The sequence below is a fragment of the Tamandua tetradactyla genome, chromosome 16 (assembly GCF_023851605.1).
Source record: "Tamandua tetradactyla isolate mTamTet1 chromosome 16, mTamTet1.pri, whole genome shotgun sequence".
Lineage (NCBI taxonomy): Eukaryota > Metazoa > Chordata > Mammalia > Pilosa > Myrmecophagidae > Tamandua > Tamandua tetradactyla.
In genome coordinates, this window is record NC_135342.1 from 1,255,881 (window position 1) to 1,276,950 (window position 21,070).

A 21,070-nucleotide genomic window follows, 5' to 3' on the forward strand; every position below is an offset into this window, starting at 1 on the left:
TGTCTTTGATTGTAAAAGTCCTTTGTTCTTAAAATATTTCAGCGTTTTCCCACTTTCAACGGTTGTCAAGAATTCAAATGAATTCTGCCCAGAAAGATCAAATAAACAGGCAAATAAATAATTCTCCAGTTTGTAAACTGGAGAAGGTAAAACTTGTCTAATTTATAGGGGCTTCTAAGCTCAGCCAGTTAGTGAAATGTACTGTCAGAAAACCATATTTTTCAAAATAACAAAAAAAAAATAGGTTATTACAATAAATCTCCCAATATTTTAATATGGAAAATTTACTTTAAGGAAGTTCTCTGAAGCTCAAAAAACTGTCCTATTATGAAAAGACCTGTGGATGGCCACTTGCATTACATCAGATAAAAGCAGTTGTGATATCCTGGATAAAAATGCAAGAAACCAAAGGAAATTAATACATTTTAAATTCAGCATTTTTAGAGCAGGTCTTCCTATGAAGATTATTGCTTCTTTAGAAATGCACTGAATGCTCAGGATTGTACGGTGAGATATGGGACTATTCCCCAGGATGCTAAGATCAACACACCACGCCGGCTGCCAGCACCCTGCATGTGAATTTCCCATTCCAGCAGGGGCCGTGGGAAGGAATAATAACTATGAGATGTAATTATTGTAAATGAAGAGATTACATTTTCACACTCAAACCTGAACTGGTCATTTACTTGAGAAACAGTACAATCACATAAAATGTTGTTGGATTAATAAAATAGTTTAGGATTTGTATACCTAATAGATATAGAATGAGAAATCAACATTGTTTTTGGGAAACATTCTCTTTGAAACTTCAAAGAAAATTATATCATGTAAAGGTAATTGCAATTTTAGGAAACACTAAAATTATGTAATGGTAAAGGATATTAAAGCAAAATTAAGAACTGATTTTGATATATTAAGATCAGAACAGAGGTCCTCTGGACCAAATTAGAAACTCTAATATCAGAAATAATAAAATTTATTAGAAATAATAAGAATATCTTATTTAGTATACCAATCAAATGGTAATCTTTCCAAAAGTTCTCAACTAATTAAAATATCAGAATTTTAATAAAAATGAATAAAATTTAAAACAGGCAATCAATAGAATTTCCCCTGACAAATATGAAGTGTATTAACATAATTTTGCTGATGCTGAAATCAACAATTGGGTCAATGGATCAGAAAACCGAGCCTATAACAAAATATATATCTTTGCAAACAAGATATACAAATAGGCAGTACACAGAAAAATAATAATTTATTGAAAATAGCCCAAACATTGAAAATGACTTTATATTATTTCCAAGTACAACATACATTAACATCCCCAAATTTTATCTTGGACCAAATTCCTCCAGGAGAAATTTTAGATTTTTTCCCCACACGTTTCTTGCTGTAAACACAGACACCCAGAACTTAAATGGATTTCAGATACCCTCGACCCTCTTCCATTTCTAGGTAGCTCATATTGTGTGTTAAAACAATTGGCAAGGGACTGGAGACAGCTTGTCTGTATGTCTAAAGCAAAGGCCCACTTACCCTTACATGCTGATTATCGCCTACACGTTGCTAAGGCAAGTGATCTGTGAGCAAGCTGCCCGAGACTCTCTGACCTTGGGCAACTGCTATGATGCTCAGACATGTTTTGAACCTGGGTCTGGATCTCCCCAGTCCCAGGACTCTTGCTGGGAGTGTGTAAGTTTTGTTAGTTAGTATTCCAGCCCCATAAAAGGCCTGCGTTTCTTATTGTTTTGGCTTTACCACTCATATTTTCCTTGTGCATTGTATTTACTATATAAGCAGCCTCTTTACTAGTGTTTTGTCTTAGCATAGAGCATTTCCCAATTTGCAGATTGTCTCCCTTCAATAGTTTCTTTTCTAAATTCTTAAAATTTATCTTTCATTTGACATGTCTCTTCTCCACTCACAACCTTCCCCTCTCCACCTAATGTGCATTCAAGGCCCAGCCCAGCTTGCCCACCACCCCAGGCTGTGCCTCTTCCAGCTGACCACACTGGCCCCTGAGCTCACCTGGTGCCTCACAAAACCCACCCAAAGCGCTGAGGTTAACCACAAAAGCCTAGTGGGCATATAAAGGTGTGGCAAGTACCAGTCACAGTCTCATTGCCATCTTATTTCCATTTCTGTAAGACCAACTCTTTCCCCTGTCATACACATACTCACACAAACACACACACACACACACACACACATATCTATGGCCCCTACTCTGCCACATCTGGGTGCAGGGTGGCAGCCCACATTTAGTTTTCCATCCCCAGCCCTGTCTCCTTACCCAGTGTAGCTCTCCCCTCCCTTGGCACTCCCTGAGTCCTGGTCCCTTTCCTCGAGAAGGGACATCCTAGTGATGCTCACCCCAGCATCCCACAGGTACTAACAGTCTGAAAATGTTCCTTCCTAAACCTGAGCCCCAGGTCAGGCACTGCTCCAGGCACCAAGCCCCCGACCCCTTGGATATCTCCAGCCCAGCCCTGTCCATGTTCTAGGCATGTGGGTTCAGCTGCTCATGTGACAGCCCCTGCCTGTTATATCTCAGAAACGTCATGTCCAAACGCCAACTTCCCATCTCCCCCTGCAGTCATCCCAAGTCAGTGGCTGTGTCCTTCACAGGGAGCAGCCCTGGTTTTCCAGGTAGTAGTTCTTATTCCATATACTGAGGTACATAAAATTCTTTTCAGTTATCTGAGTTCTACCTTGAAGGGCAACTTTTACAATGACATTTGGCAATTAGGATGACAGCAGTGAAGAATCACCACAAACCTTTATTTTTATACAAAATTAATTTTTTTTCAAGAAAGAAGTGTAAAATAAGACTTTTTGAGGCCAGAAGTGAGACATTTCATGGAAACATGACCCAAACAAAATCCAAATTTCCAGGCAGAGTACTATGTACTTGTCTGGCCCATTCTATCTTCTTTCCTGCCCCCACATGGGTTCTCCCCTGGGTCCTACAACAGGCCAAGTGGCTTTAGGGCAGCCACATGCTGTCACTGTGCTGGGAATGCCCCCCCCCCCACATGGACCTGTGTGGGGCTTCTCCATCCATGCCTGCTCTGCACTTCTACTTTAACCGCTCTGTATCACCGTTAGAGTTCAATGGCCATCATCCTGCTGGTTTTGCAGGGAACAAGAAAGAAGTGACATAAGGTCACCTGTAGTTGTTGGGGCACTGCTAAATAAGCCAAAATCCCAATCTCCCCTAGTCCAAACTCTAACTACATGGTCCCTCTTCCCAGGGCCAATCTGTCCATCCAACTGTACATTTCCACCCTGCTCTTCTGTACATCCTGCAGAGACACTCACAGGTAACCATCAGAACAGATCTGCTAAAACTCTAATTTTGTATTTATGTGTTTCTCAGACTGGATTGCTCCATCTTGACTCAAAGACAGGACCCACATCCCTCACCTGTCTCCACTACCCACGTGTACGTAGAGCACAGTATGTGGCAGGGTGGATGAAGGAAGGGGTCTCTGTGACTCTTGCCCATCACAGCAGCCAGCCCATTGCAGGCCTCTCTGACTGAACACAGAAGATAAGGCTGGATAAAGAGAACTGGACAATGAAGCAAAAATTCTAGGGAATGAATCATCTGCCTACCTGCCCATCACTCCCACTTTGGAACAGTGGGTTCCCAGGTCTCTGCATGGAGTGTTCTAAAAAGCTCCCAGGAATAACAGAAGTATCCTTCTGTTGAGAACCAAGCTATGTTTGGGAGATGTGGGCCTCTGAAGCTCCAGACCCAGGGCCCAGTTTCAGGTACAGCCACAGCCCAATGGTCCTCAGGAGGAAGGATAAGAGTATTGTCTTCAAGAGCCAACTTTCTCCAAATAATAGAAAGGTAAACATGCTGTCTTAAAAGTTAGACTGTTTTGAGGTGGGAAGATGGCAGAGTAGGAGCTCTAGGAGTCGGTCCTTCTGCCAGAACTACTAAATAGGCAGGAACTGTCTGAAACAATTTTGAAACTATGGGGTCCAGCAGAAAAGTGTACAGTACCCAGGGAAAGGCAGGAGGAAGAAGCTGGTATATTAAGGTAAGGACCGGTAAATTGCTCTGTGTGTCAGTTATGACACCCATCACCCACTCTTAAAGCAAGCTGCCCTGAGCTCTGGTTCCTGGGAGAGGACAGAAAAGAACATAAAAATCCTCTCCCCAAGACAAAGGGTAGGCAGGGCTGATCCTGATCTCTGATTGTTGGTGACTTTGGATTGCTGGGGGCCCAGCCCAGCACTGAGTGGTCACTGTTACAACAAAAGTGGTGGAGGAGAAGACTTAGAGACACTATGCCTCCTCAGGGCTGTACTTGCTGAGCACATCAAGAAGGCTCATTTTGGAGAGCACTCGGAGAACCTCCTGGTATCCTTCCTGATCCCCTCTCCAGGGCATGATGCAGCTGGGCAGCACCCCCTTTGTGGGTCCCTGGCCCTGTTTTAGCTGGGAAAGACTGACTTGGGAAATTCCTCTCCATTGTGAAACCCCACTCCCAAAATTTGCCCTTTAGGCAAAAGCAGCTTGAGACAAGAACAGGAGTGTGAGAACCCACAGAAGTGGACAGTCTGGGGCAAAGGTGTGCCTGCTTTAAACACCTGGAACAATGAGGTCACAGCCTGGGAAGTGGGGCATTCAAAAATTTCTGTAGACGGGAATTTCAAAACAACTAACAAGCACAAGCCTACAACATGGCACAGGCTCAGAAAAGAGAGGATCCTGCACACTGCATTTGCTTTGGGCAGACCTTCCTGATAGGATGTCTGAACCTCAAGAAAATCTCTGTCTTATCACCAGCTGGGTGGGTATAAAATCAAGAAACAGATGTCTCAGGGAATAAACTCCAGAGTTTATTTAAAATAGACATTGTGAAACAGAGTACAAGACAAAGAAACAGGAAATGATGGCCCATCCAAACGATGACTTTTAAGAAATAAGCTTAAAAATGCTCAAGGAGATGAAGGAAAAGATAGAGAAAGAACAAAAGGATATTAGGAAAACAATGAATGAAGAATATGAGAATCTTAGTAAAGAGATAGAAATTTTAAAAAGGAACCAACAGAACTACTGGAGTTGAAGACCACAATAACTAAAAAGAAAAATCTGCAGGAGAATTTCAAGAGCAGATTGGAGCTGGCAGAAGAAATAATGAGCAAACCAAAAGACAATGGAAGTCAGTCAGTCTGAGGAGCAGAAAGAAAAAATAACCTAAGGGCTCTGAAAACTCATCAAATATACCAACATACACATTATCAGAGTCACAGAAGAAAAAAGGGAGAAAGAGGCAGGAGGAATATTCAAAGAAATACTGACAGGAGAACTTTCCAAAACTTAGCAAAAGACTTGAACATTCACATCCAGGAAGTCCAGAGAACACCAAACAGGATAAACATGAAGAAAAATACACCTCATCATGTATTGATTACACTACTGAACATTTTGGACAAGGAGAAAATTCTGAAAACTGCAAGAGAAAAGTAACACGTTATGTACAAGTGAGTCTCAATTAGACTCAATGCCAATTTCTCATCAGAATCCATGGAGGCAAGAAACCAGTGGGTAGAAATACTTAAACGTACTGAAAGAAAATAACTGCTGACCAAGAACTGTGTATCAGGTGAGAATTTCTTTCAAAAATGAGGGAGAGATTAAGACATTCTCAGATAACAAAAGCTGAGGTAATCCATCCCTATTAGACTGGCCCTACAGCTATGCTAAAGGGAGTTCTTCAGATGGAAAGAAAAGGACACAAGGCACTGGTTCAAAGTGGCATAAAGAAATAAAGACCTCTGGTAAAGGTAACCATTTGGGTGTTTATAAATGCCAGTATTATTGTGGTGTATTGTTTGGTATGTAACTCCACTTCTTACTTCCTTACAGGTACTAAAATGCAAATGCATGAAAAGTAATAATAAATCTATGGTCTTGGTCATACAATGTACAAAGATCTAAATGGTTAGAAATACAAGAAAAGGTGGAGGGACAGAGAGGTATTGGAAAAGTCTATGTGTATACCTATTGTTAATTAGGGTATCAAACCAAAATGAGTGTTATATATGGAGGAGGCTAAGTTTTAACCCTTTGGTAGCCACAGGAAAATACATGAAAAATGTATCCAGATAGAAAAGAGAAAGCATTCATACGGTACAACACAAAAAATCAAATAAATGTAAAAGCAGGTGTTAATGGAAAAACTGAAGGACAAAAAAGGTATAAAATTTACAAAAGCTAAATAGCAAAAATGGCAGAAGAAAGATCTGTATTATCCGTAGTGACTTTAAATGCAAGTTGTTAAACTCTCCAGTCAAAAGTCAGCAATTGGCAGAATGAATTAAAAAGCATGACCCACAGCATCAGTGGGGTTGCCAGACTTGAAGTTGTGGTGATCCAGGGAGACTTGGCTACAGCCAGGCATCAGTACAGCTGCCTTCTGCTGCTGCCATATTCCAGCATCAAAGGCACAGGGGACTTGTTGAAATACCATGTTACCTGGCCCCTCCATGCCAGACCAGCCAAGGGCCCTCGGCCCTCTCCATGGTGGAAATGCAGCCCTGTCAACTCCCTGCTGGCCCAGAGCCATGACTGCCAGGAGTGCTGCTGACCGTGGCCAGCACCTTGCTCCTGACCCCAAGGTCCCTGGCCTGCGTGCTCCAGGCCATTGCCATGGCAGGCCCCTTCTGTTCAGTGGCACTGTTCCAGGCGAGCAGCCCCAAAAGGTGGCCTGCTCCTCTGCTTAGTTTGTCACAGCTGTGACATCATGAAAGAAGGATTTGAACCAGAAACAAACTGCCATTCTTGATGGGAAAAGGAGTTTCCTTAACTGACAGTACCTCTGAATTTTAACTAACTTTCAATAAGCAGCTTAAACCCATGAAAGAGCAAAAGGATCTGGACTGACTCCACCAGGTAGGTCCAGCTGGATTTCATTTAGCCTAAGTGGAGATGGCAGACAGAACCAGTTCCCACTCCTCTAACTGGAAACCCCCATCCCCCTTTTCTGTAGCATTCCAAACAGGCTCTCAGGCTATCTGGGCTGTTGGTGTGTGTGTCAGGGGGGTGGGTCACAGTTGCCTGGTCTTAGAGAAGACCTCTGTGCCTCAATTCTTAGCCTTTGTTGTTGCCCCAAATTGTTTTCTGATTCGAGTTTAATCCCCCAGATTCTAGGACTAATGGCCTAGGTGTGTGGAAGCTAGCTGTCCCCACAGTCCAGTGTGGAAGTCCACCCAGCAAGTTCCCAGGCTCCTGCCAAGGGAGGGCAGAAGCTGCAGCACCCCTGCGCCCTCGTGGGCAGGCTTCTGCTCCCTGTGTCCACCTCACTCCCCACTACACCTCTCCCTGTTCGGTCTCAGGCCACTCCTGCCATCACTCCATGCTCTCTGCAAGGGCCCCACTCTCACACTGTTCCTCAGTAAACTAGCCACACTCTGATGGAGCACGTGCATTTTCTCCGTTTTTGTGTTTTTATTTTTGAGATACTGTATCAATCTTTAAAACAGGTATTGCCTAATTATTGTAAATCGCTAGGATACTGCCTCCTCCAGGGCTATAATTACATATTAAAGGAGAAAAATTGAACAGTGAAACTAGTTCACGACAATTTAGAAGGAAAATCTCGAAAACACTTGGCAGAACATGATATTTCAATGTTTAAATGAATAAGAGCAAACTTTCGCACAACTGCTGATCTGAAAATACCTAGAGCTTAGCCCAAGAGGTCTGGTGAGCACTACAGCAGAGAAATCCTGCCCCGTGCTTCCCGAGGCCGCGGGGGAAAGGGCCACCTCAGGCATTTTGTGGTTACCCCAAGGAGATGGCTTTTGATGGGTTCTCAGGGTTGGCTGTGGAAGCCTATGACTGCCTGCTCCCAGACCTATGACTTAGGAAGCCCCATTACCTTGTCTCGACCCAGCCTACCCTATCTCCTGCCCTTCTGGCACTCTGATCTGTCAGGAAAACATGATGTGTGGTAGTTAGATTCAGTTGTCAACTTGGCCAGGTGAAGGCACCTAGTTCTGTTGCTGTGGACATGAGCTAATGCTACGTGAACCTCATCTGTTGCTGATTACATCTGCAGTCAGCTAGGAGGCATGCCTGCTGCAATGCATGATGTTTGATTTAATTGGCTGGTGCTTAAATGAGAGAGCACAAGGTAGCACAGCCCAAGCAGCTCAGCATACCTCATCTCAGCACTTGCAGCTCAACCCAGGCCTTTGGAGATGCAGAAAGAAATCACCCCGGGGAAAGTTTTTGGAACCCAGAGGCCTGAAGAGAAGGCTAGCAGAGACCATCCTGTGCCTTCCTACGTAAGAAAAAACCTTAGTTGAAAGTTAGCTGCCTTTCCTCTGAAAAACTAACAAAATAAATTCCCTTTTATTGAAAAGCCAATCCATCTCTAGTGTGTTGCATTCTGACAGCTAGCAAACTAGAACACATGAGTTCGAACAAGGGCCCAGGGAACTAGGAAGGAGAGGTGATATCTGCCCATCACTTGTCTCGTCCCCCAGGAACTCACAGTACACCCAGCCCCCATACAGTCCTTCCGCTCTGCTCCTTGAACAGGCTTAGGACCAAGAGTGTCCCCTCTGATGGGGACAGGCCTGGCACTTGGTGTGGTGGGTGAGCCCTCCCCGAGTTCCATGTCCTCTCCCCTGCAGCCACTGGCCCAATTGGGAGGGGCAGGGAGGGTGACCCAGCCCAGGCCAGGCCTTGGCACTTGCAGAGCAGAGATGTTCACCCTTGCATAAGGACACCCAGCCTTTGAATTCGAGGACATTTTGGGAACTTGCGAATTGCCTTTGGTCCCCTTGCTTCCTCTATCACCTCCCCTTTTCCTAGGCCCTGCTCAGCAGTGAGCAGAGAATGCGGTGGAAGGTCAAGAGGCTTGGCTTCTGCCCACTCAATAGCCCCTCCCTGCAGTGTTTGTGTGTCAAGTGAACAAGCTGTTATCCTGGTGACCCTGATTTATACCGAGTAACTTATAGACTATGTGCATAGGCCTGCTGCTTCTCTCTCCTGGGATTTTGTTTTGCTTTTCCTTTTTCTGTCCCTTTTCATTTAATGCACCAAATAGACACAAAAAGCAGTTGAATTTATATATATATATATCTGTATACTGCACAATTATAAACTCATTTTGCTTGTGGCTGCACACAGAAAAAGACCTGTTAAAATTACACCTGTTGCTTAATTACAATATTTCTGATAACCATAGCATAGGACAAGGGGAAATAAAAAGACAAACAAAACGAAACAAAAAAAACGCACCACCACCACGAACAAAAAGTATGACCCAACTATATACTGTCTGCAAGAAACTCACCTTAAATTCAAAGATACAAGTACATGGAAAGTGAAAGGATGGAAAAAAATGTATAGTAAGTAATAATTAAAAGAGAGCTGGGGTAGCAATACTGATATCAGATGAAACAGACTTTGAGTAAACAATAGTTATGAGGGACAAAGATGGTCCATTATATACCGATAAAGGGTCAGTTCAATAAGGAGATGTAACAACCATAAATATATATGCACCTAAAAGCAGAGCCCCAAAATATAGGGAAATACTGACAGATTTAAAGGGAGAAATTGATGGTTCTACATTAATAGTAGGAAACTGTAATATATCACTTTTCATAATGGATGGAACATCCAATCAGAAGTCAATAAGGAAATGCAAGACATGAACAACACTCTAAAACAATTAGATCTAACAGATATATATTGAACACGTCACTCAATGACAACAGAATACACATTCTTGTTGAGTGCACATGAATCATTCACCAAGACAGATAATATATTAGGTCACAAAACAAATCTCAATAAATTAAAAAATATTGAAGACATGCAATGTATATTCTCTGACCAGAATGAAGCTAGAAATCAATAACAAAGGGAGAAATGGAAAATTCACAAATACATGGAAATTAAACAATATACTCTTAAACAACCAATGTGATAAAAAGGAAATCACAAGGGAAATTAGGAAGATCTTGAAGTGAATTAAAAATGAAAATATAACATACTAAAACCTATGGAATGTAGCAAAGCAGTGTTAAGAGGAAAATTTTTAGCTCTAAATACTTATATTAAAAAAGAAGACTTCAAATCAGAGACCTAATCTCAAAACTCCAAGAACTAGGAAAAGAAGAGCAAACTAAATTCAAAGTGAGCAGAGGGAAGGAAATAAGGACTAGAGTGGAAAAAAATGAGACAGAACAAAAGAAAAGAGAAAAATCAACAAAACTAAAAATTGGTTCTTTGACATCATCAATAAAATTGACAAACCTTTAGCTAGATTGACAAAGAAAAAGAGAGGATACAAAAAACAAAAGCAGAAATGAAAGGGGGGTATATTACCACTGACTGTGCTGAAATAAAAGTTACTAAAAGAGGATACTTTGAAGAATTGTATACCAATAAATTAGATAACCTAAATGAAATGGACAAATTCCTAGAACCACATAAATTACCTACATTGACTCAGGAAGAAATAGAAGATCTTAATAAGCAAATTATTAGTAAAGAGATGGAATCAGTAGCCAAAAACCTCCCAATAAAGAAAAATCCAGAACCAGATAGCTTCAGACGAAAATTTTCATAAACACGTCAAGAAGACTTAACTCCAATTCTGTTGAAACCCTTCAAAAAAACTAAAGGACGGAATCCCCCTAATTCATTCTGTAAGACCTCATACCAAAGCCAGATAAAGATACCAGAAGAAAAGAAAATTACAGACCAATATCTCTTATGAATACAGATACAAAAATCCTCAACAAAATACTAGCAAACCAAACCCAACAACATATTAAAAGAATTATGCACCATATCAAATACCCATGGTATGCAAGGGTATACCCTGCCTAAGAAACCTAAGGAAATCAATTAATGTAATACACCACATTAACAGAATGAAGAGAAAAAACCACAGACCATCTCAATTAATGCAGAAAAGGCATTTAACAAAATCCAACACTCCTTGACACACTTAGACACATTCACTGCATTCACTGGGCTTCTCTCCAGTGTGAGTCTTCCATGTGCTTAATTAAGGAAGCTTTGTGACAAAAGGCTTTCTCACATTCTTTGCACCCAAAGGGTTTTTCACCACTGTGGGTCCTTTCATGAGCAGATAAAGCAGAGGGTACAGTGAAGGCCTTTCCACATTTACTGCACTCATACAGTTTCTCACCAGTGTGAATCCTCATGTGTCGATTTAAGGAATAGCTGTGGCGAAAGGATTTTCCACATTCTTTGCACAAAGAGGATTTTTTTCTCGTGTGAGTCCTATTACGCAGGGCAAAGCTAGAATGGACATGGGAGGTATTCCTACAACTGATGCATTCGTATGGCTTCTTTCCCGTGTGAAGCCGCTGGTGTTGAATGAGTTCAGAGTTGCAGGTACAGGCAGTCCCACACTTAATACACTTGAATGGCTCTTCCTCAGCATGAATCATCATGTGTTGAATGAAGTCTTCCATCTCGCCAAAGGCTTTTCTACAATCAATGCATTCGTAGGGATTGACTCCCTTGTGAATCCACTGATGTTGAACAAGAAAGCAATTCCTATTGAACTCCTTCCCACATGTCTTGCATTTGTAAAGTTTCTTCCCTGCACAAATCAAGGCATCTTTACCTGGGTCGTGAGTGTCCTGTTGATGTAGAGCATCTCCTGGACAAACTCGGTCCTGTAAATCCCTTGAGCACAAACTATCACCTGTTCCCAAAATGTCCCGTTCAGGGTTCATTTTCCCAGGGTGGACCTCCTTGTGGGCCACTATTCCTGTCTTCAGAGGCTTTTCCTGCTTTTCCCACAGCCCATTTTGTTCTCTGAGAGGAGCCATCCTGGCAACTCCTGAGGCTGCCTGAGCCCATCGTTTCTGGAGCAAGCCTCCCTCAGGCAAGATCAGCTGAACAGCAGTAGGCTCTGCAGTTACAGTTTTTGTATTGTTACCTGAAGGGAATATAATACCCAAAGGGGCTTATTAGTGATATCAAAATAGAAGAAACAAAATCACCATTACAAGAGCACAATGAGGTTGAACGTGGTACATTTCATGCCAACTGTGCTTTGACAGCTCTGAGACCCAGGCCTGTAAGTTCTTTTCTGTTTTTGACTCTTGACATCTTTAAAGGGAAACAGGAGACAGAGAATTTAAGTGGAGAAACCTCTTCACAGACAAGAATGGGGAAGACAGATGAAGCAATGATGACAATGTTAGTGGTTGCTGTGCTCTAGTGACCTGTCCCTTGGAGCTACAAGAGCGCAGTGGAGAGGCACCTACCCTGGGAAAAGACAAAGAGCTGGAAAGACAGAGAGGTCAGGGACACTTCCCAGAGGAGGTCTACAGTGAGCTGAATCCTAATGGACAGGTAGGAGGTGCCAGACTGAGGAAGTGGGAGGGCACTGCAGCCCAAGGAGACAGAATGTACAAAGATGCAGAGTCTTGAGACAATCCCAGATGCCAGGAAGCTGCTAGGCATGTGAGGATGGGAAAGAAGGTGGAGAGGCAGGCAGGGAAAGAGAGGAAGCAAGTACTAGGATACTGGCATGGATAGCAGTAGGGATGGCCATTGCCAGTCCCAAGAAAGAAATTACAAGACATAGGTAAGCAGGATCTGGATTGATAATACATCTTTTCATGACAATCAGATGAAACAAGTAACTAAACAGAATCTAGCTGCAGAAAATTATAACACTTTAATGTTATTAATTCTATAATAATAGTCTCTCCACATCTATCTTGAAATTCAGTACAATTCCAGATAAAGTCTCCCCAGCAATTCTTCATGAAAATTAGTAAGAACTGTGAATTTATAGAAAAGAACAAAGATCCAAGAATACCCCTGACAAAGAATAAGGCAGGGGGTGGGAGGGGAGCTTTCTGACCAGATATTAAGTGAATGAGATTACAGACATCAAGACAGTATGGTATTGGCACAGAGATAAGACACTAGCAATGGAAAAATAGAGAGAGCTTAGAAATGGACTCATGCATATATAGGACATTGTCACATGAGGTGGCATAACATATCAGTGGGAAAAGAAGGGATTATTTAACAAACAGAGCTATAAAAATTGGTTTCCCACATGGGGAAAAACAAAACTATATCCTTATCTTACATCCAGCATAAAATCAACTCTAGATCATTTAATTCTTAAGTGTCAAATATTCTATCAAAAATTAAAATGAGTATCTTTAGATAATATAGAAAGATTTCCTAATCAGGCATAAAGGCACTTAACATTAAAGAAGAAACTAGTAAATTAGTAAACAAAGGAATTTCTTTTCAACAAGATATTTTAAAGACAATTGAAATAATAGGGTAAGGCTGGAAGAATAGACTCAAACACTGATAAAAGATAAAGAACTATGACAGATCAAAAAGAGAAGAGCATACAACTAAATAGAAACAAGGGCAAAAGATTATGAGCTGACATTCCAAGGGAGATGCACATGTGGCTAAAAAACATATGAAGAGCTGCTCAACTTACTTATTAATAAAGGACATGCAAATCAAGACTACAACGAGATACTTTTGTACTCATTCAATATACAAAAAATAGGGAGCCTGAAAATATAAATATTGGAGATGGTGGGTACCAATGAATCTCTTTAAAGTTGCTGGAGGAAATGTAATCTGGAATAACCACTTCAAAAACAGGAGGTGCACACAGGTGGTTCAATGGTAGAATGCTCACCTGCCATGTAGGAGACCCAGGTTTGATTCCTGGCCCATGCACCACCCCCCCCCCCCCCAAAAAAATCCTATATTTGTATTCCTTATAATCTAATAATTCAGTAGGAACACTACTGAAAGCAACCTATGACTGCTTGCATGAGGACAAATTCATTAACTGTCAATAGGAGCATTGGTAAATATCCAGAATACACTGCTGGATACTCATGCAATGTGATATTTTAGAACAGAAAAAAATGAATGACCTACAGTTACACACGTCAAGAACCTTATCAATACAATACTGAATAAACACAATCAAAGAATAACTACTTAAATTATTTTAAATTTAAGTAGTTTAAATTATTTTGAATTTACTACTTTAAATTCAGTAAAGTTTAAAAAAGACATAATGGGTGGGCCACGGTGGCTCAGCAGGCAAGAATGCTTGCCTGCCATGCCAGAGGACCCGGGTTCGATTCCCGGTGCCTGCCCATGAAAAAAAAGAGAGAGAAAAAAATAAAAAAGACATTAACTACACCATATATATTTTAGGCAGACACATACCTACGTGAATGGAAAAACAAATGTAAAGAGCTATTTTCCAGGATGGCTATACTACTTTACATTTCCCATCACAAATACAAGAGAGATCCAGTTTGACTGCACCCTTGTCAGTACTTCGTACTGCCAAGATTTTAATTTTTTATTCCAGTCGCTATAATAACTGTGTAGTGGTCTTATTCCAGCTGTTGTAATAAGTGTTTAGTAGTCTTAATTTGCATTTTCCTAATGGCTTATGATGTAGAAACTCTTTTCAAGTGCATATTTGCCATCCATATATGCTCTTTATTGAAATGCCACTTCACTTTGCCCATTTTCTAATGGGACTGTGATTTTTACTGTTGAGTTTTGAGAGTTATTTATTCTATAAACCTATTATTTAAAGATATTTCTTCAAAGTATTGTTTTATACAGTATTGTATTTTGTATTTCATCCTCTTAAGGCCATCTTTTGGAGAGCCATAGCCTTTTCTTTTATTTTGATGAGGTCCAATATTTTATTTTGGATTGTGCTACTGGTATCACCTCTAAGAACTCATTATCAAGGTCTAGTTCCCAAAGATTTCTTATATTTTCTTCAAAAAGTTTTACTGTTTAAGCTTTTACAATTAAACTTGAAATTTTGAGAGAATTTTTGTATTATAATGTGTGTTTAAGCTGCATTTCTTCATTTCATGCATTTATTTTCTTGGCTATGGAGACCTATGGAAATTTAATTGTTACAGCATCATTTGATGTAAACATATTCTGCTGCTATTGAATTGTATTTGGTCCTTTGCAAATCAGTTGTGTGTATTTGTGAGGATATGGGTGGTAGGTGAAAAGATTTAGGTGTAACTATAAAGTGGGAGCGCAAGTGGTATTGGAATAATTCTGTATCCTGATAGCAGTGGCAATTACACAAATGTATTCATGTGATAAAATGACATAAAACTATACCCTCATTTTGCAACAATGTCAGATTCCTGGTTTTACTATTGTACCATGATTATGGTTGATATAGAACCATTTATTGAAACTGGTTAAAGGTGATAGGGGACCTCTACTACCTTTGCAACTTTCTATGACTCTATAATGGTTCAAAAAGAATGTTAAAAGTAGACAGTTTACATGAACTGGACAATTTCAAGTGCAGTGGACAAATAAAAATGACACTAGAAAAAATAGAAACTCTGAGTAGCCTTGTATGTAGCAAAGAAATTGAATTTGTAATAAACTTCCCAACAATATAAGTAAAAAAATAATAAACCAAGAGTTTAAGAAAGTGGCTATCTCTGTGAGGGAGATACTAAAGTCGGGAAGGGTAAGAAGGGCACAGATGGAGGTAATACACGGGTGATGCTGTTCTCATCCTTTAGTGGGTGAAGATTCCAGAGGTCACTATGATATGTTTAAATGGTAGTGATTATCTCTGATGCTCAAAGGGAAGAATGGCTGAATCGATGGGAAGGTGGGGAAGGGTGAGATGCAGAGTACTGGCAGAGAGTAATTCGGAGATGAGGACAATTTTTCCTTTAAGTCCAGAAGAAAAAATAATATATAATTATTCATTATGATTAATATCATTACCTGAATATCCTAATAGCTAACTTTTATTGAGCCAATTACTACATGTCAGGTACTGTTATAAACAGTTTCTAGTATTCTTAATGACATCCTCAAAGAACCCATTCTATAGTAGATAAAGAAAAACCTACTATTTTTCAAGAGTAGATGGAGGACTAGATAGTGGTTCATTAAGCCCATATGCTCTTCTCCTTGAACACAGAGCTGAACTACATTTCCCACCTGTGTGCATAATGCTGTGAAAAAATGCCTAGTTCATGTCACTAGAATGTGAGTGAAGTGATATGGGTATACAAGTCTCTGTGACTTCTACCCTGCCTCACTTACTTGGCTATGCCAGCTGAATGCCAAGGAAACTGTAAGGTCATATATTGTGACCAAGAAAGGTACATGGGTCCCTGAATAACTATGGTATAGACTTCCCTCACCAATCCCTACCAGACTTTTTGATGTGTTGACCCAAGATACGTTGGAGTTATCTGTTACAGTGGTAGCAGCATAAATTTAGCCTTTCTTATACCAAGAGGACAATGAACAATAGCATACCCCATCCCAGGGTCATAAGGCTGGTGAGGTGCAAGGCAGATTTTTAAGGCCAAGGAGTTGGAGCTCAGAGTCTGAGGCCAGTGAAGAGGGTGAAAGGAGTGAGAGGACAAAGATACCACATATGAAAAGGCTCCATGACCAATCTGGCCACAAGGGATGACATAATAAGATTCCTATTACATTCTAGAACCAGTTGTCCACTTGGATTGGCAGCTACCACGGCCCCTATCTGGCCAGTATGTGGCTACTCACCTGCACACATGCTTTGGAAGAGGCCTCTCTTAGTCATCCTCATCTCCTGCCCATGTTCCAGTAGATATATCAGCTCTATTTTTGGAACAGGATACCCTGTTAATGGAAATGGAAACAAAACACAGGTATTTTTCAAAGAAACATATCAAATCCAATCTGGTTCTTCAGGATGGGGACTAACAGAGGAATGTGGCTGCTGTCATCAAAGGGGAAAGGAAAACTGAAACTACCCAGGAAAACTAATGGGACACCATCTGACATCACTAAGAGCATCCATGCCTCTTGAGCTCCATGGTACAGAACCCCAGAACTGTTCAGATGCAGCCATGGGACACAGAACTAAGTTCTCATGGAATGTTAGTGATGACCATCAATACATAGTAACTCAAAAAGGGAATCTCACCTTGCTCTGATAAATCACTTTCACTAGACACAAAGAGAAGTTACCATAAATTACAACAGTGAAATCAAAATCATGATATCAAGTGCCAGAAAGCTCAAGCTCCATCTGGTGAAAAGGGTAATTAGCAACAGTTACGGGGGTACCAGGGACTCAGCAATAAATGGAAATTCTTTCCCTCCAATAAAGAACAAGCTGAAAGAGGAGAAGGAATGAAAAGGTTTTCTCAGATTGTTCAAGTGTGCCATTTGTTGATGCATATGTATACCATGTAGAGTCAATTCCCAAATCAGTAGAGGATTGTGGCCCAAGAAGCAGGAAACAAATAATGACTGTGCAGTCACCAAGAGCGAAAGAAGTCTTTTACCTAGTGTTGTGTTGTGTGGCATCAGACCCCTGGCACTGATAAAGACGTCTCCTGGTGGTCTTTCTGACCTTCTAGAAGAACTACGCATCAACTGGGGACATGTGACCCAACCGAGCTGGACAAGTCAGATTTAGTCTCCTGGAAGGAGGAATTAGTGCCTGTGCTGGGACCTGGGTAGAGGTTGAGGGAAGTGTGGGCTCTGGAGGTTGATTCCTCCTCCAGCATGCATGTAGAGACAGTTAGGTGGACAAAAAGTGACATGATAAAAGCATACAGAGAGAAATAGAGAAAAATATCTAGGGGTCTCCAAGAGTGAGTTTTGGAGTGGCTCTTTTCAGCCATCAACTCTTGAGAAAGAAAGTTCAAACTGCAGAGAGTGGAACAAGTAGACCCACAAGGAGAAATAAAGAGACTGTGAACCACGGTTCTCTCATTTCTCAATTTCTGGTCCTCACAGTGCCCAGCTGAACATACTACCCTTGGTTTGTACCAGACACCTCCACGTCCCTCCAATAAATCCTTCCCTTTTGGTATTTGAGTAGTTTTGAGATGGACTATGTTTCTTGACTACAACAGGGCAGAGCTGTGGGGAGGAGGGAAGGCAGCCTGCAGAGGCTTACCCAGTGAGGACAAGAGCCTGCAGGTCTCCAGCATCACCTCCCAGTACAGGGTCCTCTGGGCCAGGTCCAGTAGTCCCCACTCCTCCTGGGTGAAGAACACTGCCACATCTTCAAAAGTCACCAACATCTGGAAAGCGAAACAGAGGCAGTATCCTGGGACATGCTGGATACTGGGGACACATCATGCATATCCCCTCCCCAGTTCCCACAAGCAAGATGTTGGTATTCCCATTTTAGAATCAAAAAAAGGGAGGCCAAGGACAGAGTTCAGAGTTTGACAGCTCGTAAAGGGTCATGGCCAAAAGCCACAGTGAGGTCTCGGACTCTGCAGTCTGTACTTCTCCTTGCACGTCGGTAATACTCAAGGGAGGAGTTAAGAGAATTCTGAGAAGTTATATTTTAGCCTTCCACACCGCATCCATTGGTTTGCAGAAATGGGGGTCTCCACTCATAACGGCTGGGCTGGATTCGGGATCCCAGACCAGGAGGGACAACTTGCCCTCTCCTCCCTCGCAGCTCCCCCAGACTCAACGGCAGGGGATAGGGAAGGCAAATAATCCTGGGACAACAACACACCCCGAATCGAGGGCCTGGGCCACGGGAGAGGGGGTCCGACCGGGCGAGGGCTTGGGGCACCCTCCACTCACCCGCGCCGGGTCCATCAGACAATGTGACCGACACGGGCCCGGGAGAGGCGGCGCCCGGGGGATGCCGAGGGCTCGGCGGAACCCTCATCCAGGTCCTAATGGAGGCGCGGAAGTGGCTCCAACGCTGCCCACTGCCATTCTCCGTGGGAGCCGCAGAGCCGCTCGGCGAGACGACCCGGTGTAGCGCACCAGTCCGATGCGACCCTGATCACTCCCCACGAGACAGCAGGGCCACCAGGAAGAGGAGCCAGAAGTCCCGCCCTCACGCCCGTTCCCTGGCCTGTCATTGGCCTGTCCTCTGCCTGAGGCGGGACGTGCGGAGACCCGTGGTGCACAGCCTTCTGGGTAATGCGGTTCGGGTCTGCATCCGGCCATTTAAAGGGCCTTCCTTGTTATTATTACTTTTTTAGGAAAAATTGTGATAGCATTTTATAGATATATTATGCATATATGCCATACCTAATATTTTCTGTGCTTTTCAGGGGCGTTGTTTCTCTTTTTGAAGACTTAGTTATTAGCGTAACCGCCACGGAACGTGGAAACAGGCCGGGGGTGGGGCCTCGCCTCTCCTTAAAGGGGCAGTGTCCAGCCTCCCGGGCGGCGCTGGCTGCCCTGCTAGCCGAGGCATGTGCGCACACGCGGCCTGGGATGCCAGGCTGGACACGCCAGTTAATACTGTCACTCAGGGACAGGTGGGTCCATTCCAGCTGTGGGCCAGGAACCATTATCTTGTCCTTGCATTACATGCAGACTGAGATTTGAGTCCATTTCTTATGTTTTACTTGAAGTTATTAATAACAATCATGCAATTATTCAAAGATAGTGATAGAAATCGTTCTGAGGAAACATATCAGTGTGAGACGGAAAAAGTTAAGATCGCCATGAAATTGGGGAAGTGAAAGAACAAAGCTGAGTGGTGCGTGGGTTTGATGGAAGTTTGGCCACAATAAGGGCGCTGTTTTCAAAATATGATTATTTTTCTTTCTTGAAAGCGCTGACCACTTGCGCAAATAGGTAAAGGGATATTTAGAGAGTTTGCAGAATGGTAAAACCCAACAAAGTAGTGTCATGTTTACTCATGGCTCAGTGAAAACCTTCTGAGTTTCAGGCATTTTGAGACATGGATACAAATATGGGAAAGGCCCCACCCTCAGGGATGATGCCATATTCAAGGAAGAAAGATAGGAAAGAAGAAATTCTATAGTATGTTAAAATGTAATACATGCATTGGAAAGAAGGAGAGAATGCGATGTGTATGTAGGGGGGATGGCTGGAAGTAAAATTGCCCAGGGAAGAAGGGAAGGCCTCCTACATGAAAGGTGTTTGAACAGATGCTTGAGGGAGATGAGGGGTGAGCTATGTGGGGTTTTCTCTCCTAAGGACTAAACTGCCTGTCCTGTTCCCAGGGGAACCAGGGAGGAGGAGAGAAAGTTAGAGCTGTCACAGGAACTAGGCCATGTGAGGCAGGGAAGGTCACCGTACAGACTTTTCATTTTACACTGAGTACATTCAGGAGCCAACATAGGGCTTTGAACAAGACAGAAAGTGACAATATGCTCATGACCCCTGTTTTGAGAATGGGCTGTAGAGTGTTAATGTTATGAGCTTGGAGACCATTTAGACACATAGCAAAGTAACACATGTGAGAGAAGCATGACTCTAACGACGTAGCAGCTGTAGGGTGACAGAAATTTATCAATTCTTAATGTAATTCTCCTTATACTAGACTGAGGTACAAAAGAAGTAGTCATGTTGCAAGACAGTATGACACTTGCACATTTCTCTGCAAAATGCATTTTCTTGGATGAAGAGGAATACAAAAATGAAGAGGATCAGGCGTTAGGCAGTGTTTTGGGTCTCTGATGAGAATAGAGCCAAAAATTATTGCCAGTGATAAGTTAGAAGTCATTAACTCTGATGCCAGGTAAACTTAAAGTACCCATCAGTCTCAAATCAGGGGTTTAGTTTACTCATCTGAAATTTTTTCTCTAAGATTTTCCTGGAAGTTTTACTGTCCCTCCCTAAGTGTCTTCTCCAGAAGTTTTATAGGTTGGGGACTGGGCTATACTACTCCCATTCATCCCATTGATGAAATGCAATATACCAGAAATGGGTTGGATTTTACAGTGAGGATTTATTACTTTATAATTTGCAATTCTAAGGTCGTGAAAATGTCCAAATTAAGCAAAATGTGTCTGATACTTTGAGAAAGGCATTGTCAAAGTCAGAACCAGATGGAGGGGCTCCCAAACAAGTGATTCTAAGCAGCCCTTCTACTAGGCGTTCCAAACTGAGGCTTCATTGCCGTGCCCTGGGCCTCTTGGAATCTGCAGCCCCCGGGATGCAGCAGGGACTGGGGAAGGTAGCAGGCAGGGCTGGCGGAGATGTAGGCTGGAGCTTGAATGGGAAAAATGACCC

General features: G+C 42.3%; 2 protein-coding genes across 3 annotated transcripts in view; both read right to left on the reverse strand.

Moving 5' to 3' along the window:
- Positions 1–21,070, reverse strand: part of LOC143658530 (zinc finger protein 671-like) — a 526,356-nt gene that overhangs the window by 37,806 nt on the left and 467,480 nt on the right. The gene's annotated exons all lie outside the window — the stretch shown is intronic.
- On the reverse strand, positions 1,047–19,198 carry LOC143658536 (zinc finger protein 805-like). 2 transcript variants are annotated; one of them, XM_077130569.1, is made up of 4 exons: positions 19,112–19,198; positions 18,006–18,132; positions 16,619–16,714; positions 1,047–11,963 (listed from the first exon to the last, which is right to left on the reverse strand). In XM_077130569.1, the coding sequence occupies exons 2-4, from the start codon at positions 18,130–18,132 to the stop codon at positions 11,017–11,019; spliced, it is 1,170 nt and encodes a 389-aa protein (XP_076986684.1). In that variant the 5' UTR covers positions 19,112–19,198; the 3' UTR covers positions 1,047–11,016. The 2 variants fall into 2 exon arrangements, with proteins under 2 accessions (XP_076986684.1, XP_076986683.1); XM_077130568.1 differs by lacking the exon at positions 19,112–19,198 and adding an exon at positions 18,653–18,878.